The sequence below is a fragment of the Hydra viridissima genome, unplaced genomic scaffold (genome assembly GCF_058129835.1).
Source record: "Hydra viridissima isolate aposymbiotic clone 2 unplaced genomic scaffold, HvirCarnegie_v1 scaffold_7, whole genome shotgun sequence".
Classification (NCBI taxonomy): domain Eukaryota; kingdom Metazoa; phylum Cnidaria; class Hydrozoa; order Anthoathecata; family Hydridae; genus Hydra; species Hydra viridissima.
In genome coordinates this window covers 3,746,790-3,754,571 of record NW_028324306.1, presented here as the reverse complement: position 1 = coordinate 3,754,571, position 7,782 = coordinate 3,746,790, and the positions used below count along the sequence as shown (strand labels likewise).

Genomic DNA, 7,782 nt, shown 5'->3' with positions numbered 1-7,782 from the left:
TCGTCAGACACCACATCAGAGAAAAAATTTCCTCAACTCTACACGATCTTTTCTCCGGAAGCGCTTTCAGTCGATGATTTTTTTTTCCTCTTCTATTAAAAATGTATCTAAAGATCAAACTAAACATTTCGAAAGGACAAGCTGACAAAATTAAAAAAGCCATTCAAAACGAAACTGAAGTCAGCATAAAACTCACTCATCAAGACTTGAACGGTGAACATATTCTCGCTGTCACTAAAACCGAATTGAACAAAATTGCAAAAGCCTACGACAATGGAAAAGCCGTCACGCTCAAACTCAGCAAAAAACAACTCATGCACAACGCAAAAGTAGAAGGAGGATTCATCGGTGCCCTTTTACCTTTACTAGGAATGATCGGAAGTACCATCGCCACAAAAGAAGTCCCTGCTCTTGCCACTGGTCTGCTTTCAGGTGTTGGAGCTTCTGCCGGTTCTGCCATGGTCGACAAAATCGCCGGACGTGGCGTGGCTTACTTGAACAAAAACGGAAAAGGAATGATATTAACCGCAGCTGGCTCTAGCTTATACTTAAGACCTTGGTCTAAAAGTGTCAATGGAGACGGGCTCTTCTTAAAAACTGGCAAAGACTATGAAACTGTTGGATCCGGTTTATTGCTCGGACCCAATTCACCCTTCTCAAGCATTCCCTTTTTAGGCGCCATTCTCTAATCACTTGTAACCAAAATTTTTTATTTGGCAAGAATAAAAAATCAGAGAAAATACACTTTTATCATCCCCATTTCTCCTGTAGACGAAATCATCAACGTCTCTCCCACATACACATCCAACACGCTCGAAAAAGAAACTATTATTGAAACTCGATACAGCTGATCAGACTTACGCACCAAATCAAATTTCTTCTCATCCTCAGTTTCTTCTCCAAACTTAAAACTCTCACAAAAAACACCGCTTGTCTCCATTGAAAATATCAACACCCCTTTCTCTAAAACCACTCTAAATTTCGAAGTCGGATTTATCATCTTACACATATCGCTAAACCTAGAAGCCAAAACTCTTCTCTTTGACCAAAAAGAATAGCGCTCACTCAAATTCACGTTTTGAACGCTTTCCGTCACCACCTTAATATTATACGCAAACTGGTCTAAAGATCTCACGGCGATTTCCAAACTTCCCGCATTCAAAATCGACAGTCAACTCGCTACCACTTTTTACCGTTTTTAACACCTTACTCACATAACTCTCAACACCCACATGCAACGATTCCTCAAAATCAAACACGTACTCGTCAAACCGATCTGATAAAAGTTCCACCTCATACATTAAATTTATCGTTGTTTTTGTTCTCACACTTATTCCTTCTTTACTTATTCGCAAACACACCATCCTAATGTTATTGAACAAAAGATCAAACAACGCTTTCACTTCACCTGCATGCTTTGTTCTCACTAAAAACATTTTTAAATAAGAAGAAAATATTTTTAAATCATTGCGCATGGACGGTAAGAAATTTTTTAAATAAAAAGAAAAAACAACGCCATCTTGGAAAACATTAAGACTGATAAGAATTTAAAAAAACGACGCCATCTTGGAAAAACAATAACAAGATTAATTTTTCTACTTCATTACACGCCATCTTGGAAAAAACATTGAACCCCCCAATGTATAAGGGTATCAATATCCCAGAACCGGCACTCTATAGTAGTTCTATTCATGACATAATAGCTCTGTTCTTTTTGATTTTTTGAAATGTACTTTTATCTGTAAAACTCAAGTCGAGCAGTATCTATACAATGAAAAACAGTTTGCTTTGATTTAATTTTGAATGCGAAAGTTCGCCAATGGTTATGTCCAAAAGAAATTCCAAGGACGCCAAATAGTTGCGCGAGTGAAACTCTATACAAGGTTTTTCAAGAAAATGGTAATAACACAGCTGCAGTATCTAAAAGAATCTACAAACCAAAGAGAATTTGAATCCTTAATGATTAAACAAACGACATCGTTCGGAGAAGTCTCTACAAACTTCCTTAAAACAAAAGGCAATCAACCAATGATCGGAATGCAAAAGAATGATCACAAAACAAAAGTAAAGAAACATGGCCACTATCATATAATAAAACTGAGTGGAGAAAGGTTAATTTAAATGATGTTGCTAAATTACATTTCAAATAAAAATTAAAATAAAAGTTTAACTAGATTTTCACTTTCAATTATTTTTAAAATGCTATGAAATTGAAAATCAAATAAAAACTTTTATTCTGATTTTCTATTAAAAGTTTAACATTTCCATGAATTGATCATTTTTTGGTTTTGAAGTAATCTTACATTATTCATATGACATTTTAAAATGGAAATGTATTACAATATTTGTATTATAGTTACATTTTCTAATGTCACAAAAATTAGGCTTTGAAAAGTTTGCGATTATCGAATTCTTTTAGAACATAGAAATAAGCAAACAAAAAATACCGCAGAATATTTTTCAACGCAGTTTATACTTTAATAATGCTAAATGTATTGTATAGGGAACAAAAGCTTTCAGAAAGAACAGATTTTTCAAGTTTTGTAGTCTCACACAGGTTGAAAGATTGTTTTTAAACATTTGATTCAAAATGAAAAATTTTCTTTCATAATGTAAATAGTATCCCAAACATTGATTGAATCAATTTGATTGTTTTTGAGACTCAGAGATAAGAAATATTCTCCTATTATCAACTTTTATCGTGACTGCAACTATAAATATTTCTGTTTTAAGTTTTATTCTCAAACAAAATTTTCTGTAATAAAAAATTAAACAAATTCTTTGTAGCTCTTATGTATTTGTTTAAAATGTTCTTTTGTTCTTTTAAATCATTTTTGTAAAACTCTTTAATTCTTAAAAAATTAAGCATCAAACTGTATGAAACTGCATCACTGTATTTTGTTAATACTTAAAAAATTTAGGATCAAATGACATAAAACGTAATGTAAGTGAGCAATAAAAATCGAAAAGTTGAAGGCCGATATAAAAATTTTAGTCGAAATCGAAATTACTGAATTTCAGTTCAGAAAAACAATACAAAAAACCGCGACGAAAACGTGAGTAAAATAGAAAACCTATAAAAACTTATAAAAGAACGTCAAATATTCGTTGAAACTTATAAAAGAATGTCAAATATTCGTTGAAACTTATAAAAGAATGTCAAATAATCGATTGACCACCACACTTAGGAGAAAATAAAATGAAATAATTGTTTCACATATATCAACCGATCAAGTAACAAAATGTTTTTAAATGCCTTTTAGCTGCTTAGCTGTTCAATGCCTTTAGTCATTTTTTTTAAGTTTAAATGAACATCGCAAATTGTTGAAAACAAACTTCCATTTTCAGTAGATGATTGAGATGAGATATGGAATTCCCTTTGATAATTTTACCCAACTAAATATTGTCTTTAACACTGTTTTCATATGCGTACCAAGCTTATGAACAACATGAAGACGTTCATGCTCATTACTTCTTTGTCGTCTGAAGGAATGTTAAATTAGCGTCAGTTTTCACAATTGGAATACATACACTGCTGCAATCATTCTTTACAGAGAGCAAACATGTTAGGAAAACATTTTGAGACGGAGCGTATCAAAAACAATCAATTGAGTGTCCTTTTGTTTGTCAAGCGGAAATGAAATTAACATAAATTGCTATATTTAAATAATAGAATATAATAATATGCTTTATGTAGATTGGTGTAAATAATATAAATATTCGAGTTTCGTTAAAATTGGACAATTTATTTTAAAATAACAAACACAGCACACCGTTTTTACGTTTTAACAGAAAAGTAATTTAGCACATTAAAAAATCCGCCTGAACCTTGGTATGTAAAAGCGTTCCAACTATTCCGGGCCTAAATAATAGTTTCGAGCCACGGAAAACACAGGAGGTCTTAAATGCCGAGGGCTTTTTTATTCATTCACTGTAAAGCATTTCTAAAAAACTTAAAACTCTAAAAATTACGGCTATTAGCAAGGTTTTTTTTTAACAATTACTGTCTTTTAAGGTCTGCATTTTAATTGTTTAGTTTCCTTTGTCATTTGTCTAAATCACACAATTTGTATCATTTTACTTGTTTAACAAGCATTTCACACTTTCAATACTGCGCCTATAAAATATTTTTCCATATTTTTATTTGGTTTGCTTTTAAATTGTAGAAAAATTTGACAAACAAAAACTTTAAAAAACCTATATTGTGTAACATGACTTCAAAACTAAAAGTAATTATTTTATTATGAGAAACAAAAAAATTATATTAGAAAATCAAAAAATACGTTTTATTTGATTTTCGTATCAATTGTATTTTAGACATTCAATTTAGCTGCATTCTTTCGGATAAGTTTTCCAACTCAGTTTTATTAAATAAGTTGTTTTTAGGATATTGGCCATGCTTCTGAAGGTATTTATTGTTGTTATTCTAAAATTGTTTTTCATTCCAAAGAACGTAGTGGAACCACTTTCAGATAATATTGTTCGTGTTATCATCAAGAATTCAGTTTCTGACTGGTTCAATGACACTTGTGAACTTCTTAGAACATACAGACGTAACTGTTCTCTGGAAAGCCCTATTATAGAATTCACCTCCCACAACTATACAACAACCGTGGAAATTATATTGAACATAATCCTTGACGAAACATTCCGAACAAAACTTAACCAATGCGAACTGCTTTTAATTTCAACAGATATCGACAAAGAAGCAACAGAATTAGTTTCAGGTATTATCAGTCCATACGATAATATAAAACATATAGATGTTAATAGAAATAACAGTCGGGTATCTTATAATAAAAACTCATGGCCGCTATACTTTCAATCTAAAAAAGAGGACCTATACAATTACATGCTTAGACCGTTTGGCCTAGAAAACCTCCTTGTTATAATCGCATCTGATGACGACAAAGAATATAATTATTCAGGACTTTATGATTACGCTATAACAAATACCTATTTATGCATCATGAAGTACACGGCTGATATGAAAAATACTTCCTACCTTTCAGCAATTGTATACGAATTAAAATCGTATAATCACATTTATAAACTTAACATTTTGTTTAGAGCTAATACTAGCCATGCAGATTTATTTCTAAACACCATCGAAACTTATGGTTTGAAAATCATAATCATGTATGTAATCGATTTAGCACTTCAAATTGATGTTATGTCTCTCGTTAGAAATTATAAAAATACAATGGATTTCCTTGTAGTTGATTATGAATATAATACAGAGCAGCTTAAGATAAAACGTTCAAGGATCAATTACTATTTTCGTTATATGACAGACTCAAATGCAAAAATTATTAATTTTTTATTTGAAAGAGATGACAACAATATATATTTTCAACCCATCGTTTATAGCTGGAATAATGTTACAAACGACATAAATTTTGAACTTGATTTAAATTACAATAATAGAAAAATTGGAGATTTCAAATGTAGTCAAAAGTCCATAATGTGTCCACCGGGTCAAGAACAAAAGCTGACATCTGATACTCCCGATCAAAAGGATAAGCGACTAAGATTATGCTTACATTGCCAGCAGAACTTTTACAAACAAACTACCGGAAGTGATGAATGCCAAAAATGTCTTTTTGCATATGTTTCAAACATAAACAAAACGGGTTGCGAAGACACTTTAACATTGGATGCGTTAACGTTCCACACTATTGAAGGTCTCATAATTACCTGCTTTTCTATTTCCTGCTCCATGTTCAGCTTGTTCACAATGGCAACGTTGCTGCATAAAAGAAAAACTCCTGTTGTTAAATCAGCAAACTTTTCGTTCTCAATGGTCCAAATCATTTGTCATTTGATGGTATGTCTTTCTGTAACACTATTATATATGAACAAGCCTTCGTTTGTAATATGTTCCACTCGACATATAATAGTTAGTTTCTTGTTTACAACTTCTGCATCAATTAGTTATATAAAAACCAGAAAGTATCTCCGCATTTTTAAGAGTTTTTGTCGTCTGTCAAACAGAGAGAAAATCATGGCGACTTCCATGGATATAATGATAATAGCTTTCTTTTTGATCGTTCAACTATTGATAGCAGCTGTTTTGCTAATAAAGTCGCCTCCAGTTGTTTTCGAGCAATTAAATTACGAACAGATGACCAGAACTTTTCAGTGTTCATCGGACTGGCAACTTGCAGCTCAAGTGCTTTACATCGGTTTTTTGTTGCTCATGTGTTCCGTTCAAAGCTTTCATGCGCGAAACCTGCCTTCATATTTCAACGAAACTCTCTCAATTACATACAGCACAGGTATATCGTGTATATTGTTGATTTGCTACTTTCCCATTCACTATGGAAACAACGATATAAAAGCACGGATCTTTGCGGTTTCTCTCTTAATCTTAGTGGTGAATTTTACTTTCATGGGAATACTTTTAACACCAAAATTGTTTTTAATATATTTCAAACCAAAAATGAACACCAAGCACAGCCTTCAAGCTGAATTGAGAGCTTTCTCAAAAACACTTTCGATTGATTCTTAACTTACTCTGAAGGAACAAGCGCTAGTTTTTTTTTTTTCAAAAAGGGGTATCACAGAAGTTTGTTGTTATTACAGTTTTCCTGTTTTCGGTGGAATACAGGAACTCAGATAATTTAGTTGCTTATCAATTATCTGATTTTTTTTAATGCGATAGATTCTTTTTTTTCGTTTCTTTTTTAAATTCGTTATTGAATAAAACTTAAATGTTCAAGTATTTACAAATTGTTGGTTTATTTAGTACCTTTCTGTATTTAAAGTATAACATTCCGCTATTTCTTAATCTTGTGCCCGAGAATATGAATGACTTGATTTGATAGGATTTAGTGTTTTATCTCTTGCTGATTTAATCTTACAGAATACTGTAATCAGATACCAGTTCGCTGGCAGGTAGATGTTTTAAACGTGAAAAAGGTAACGTCCATTGGGTATATTTGAGATTTCATAGGTAACTTGATGTGAAAACGCTTTTTTTATTTTAAGAAGTTTGAGAGCCCTGGGATTTATGATAAGCTTGATAATGACATCAATAAACCCGCCAGTATCAGTACAAGGTCTTTTTAACTTGCCAAAAAGAAAGTTATGCTTATGTCCCAAGTTGCTCCCCTGCTTACCCAAGTACTTAACCAGTTGACAGTAATTAAACCTATTAGCGGAATTGTTAATATAAATTTTTTGAAAATTATAAAAAGATTTAATTTATATATGTTGTTGCCTGTCATGTTTTTGTTATACTGTTCTTAACGAAGATGTTTATAGCCGAATATGTCTTTATATAAACGCTTGCCTTACTTATCTTACTTTATATGTTCTCAATTAATTAGTGAGATGTGCGTCGAAGATATGGACTTTGAGTGACATCCTGTATACTATTTAGTCTTAATGTTTTTGAGAGCGTGAAGCAACTTCATATAGTTTTCAGTTTTGTGATTGTTTAGAAAGACATGAAAAACTGCAACAATGCTCTTCCGAGCTGATCTCTATTTTCTAATGAAGAGCTAAGCAAACTCTTGACATTCCATGATCTGCTATGTTTGTGGTCAAACTTAGGGACCAGCAAAATCTTTAGCCTCGGACATTCTCGGAGTAAGGTTTTGAAGATACTTAAAGGGTGTCGACTCTTTATCAAGAGCATTGACAAAGTGGTTGATGAGACCTAACTTAATAGGCAGTGGTGTTATAATCGCTTTCTGATTTTCTATTTGGGGCTCTCACTGCATATAGCTCTTGTCCAGAGAGAATTTGGTCCCCGGTGCCTCTAGCCATTTCTGTAAT

The 7,782-nt window shown here is 32.3% G+C and overlaps 1 protein-coding gene across 1 annotated transcript; it reads left to right on the top strand.

Moving 5' to 3' along the window:
* The first annotated feature begins 1,896 nt into the window (after nucleotides 1–1,896).
* LOC149885687 (uncharacterized) lies at nucleotides 1,897–6,774 on the top strand. The gene is made up of 2 exons (XM_090094237.1): nucleotides 1,897–2,111; nucleotides 4,387–6,774. The coding sequence occupies exons 1-2, from the start codon at nucleotides 1,897–1,899 to the stop codon at nucleotides 6,509–6,511; spliced, it is 2,340 nt and encodes a 779-aa protein (XP_089950363.1). The 3' UTR covers nucleotides 6,512–6,774.
* Nucleotides 6,775–7,782: the final 1,008 nt, after the last annotated feature.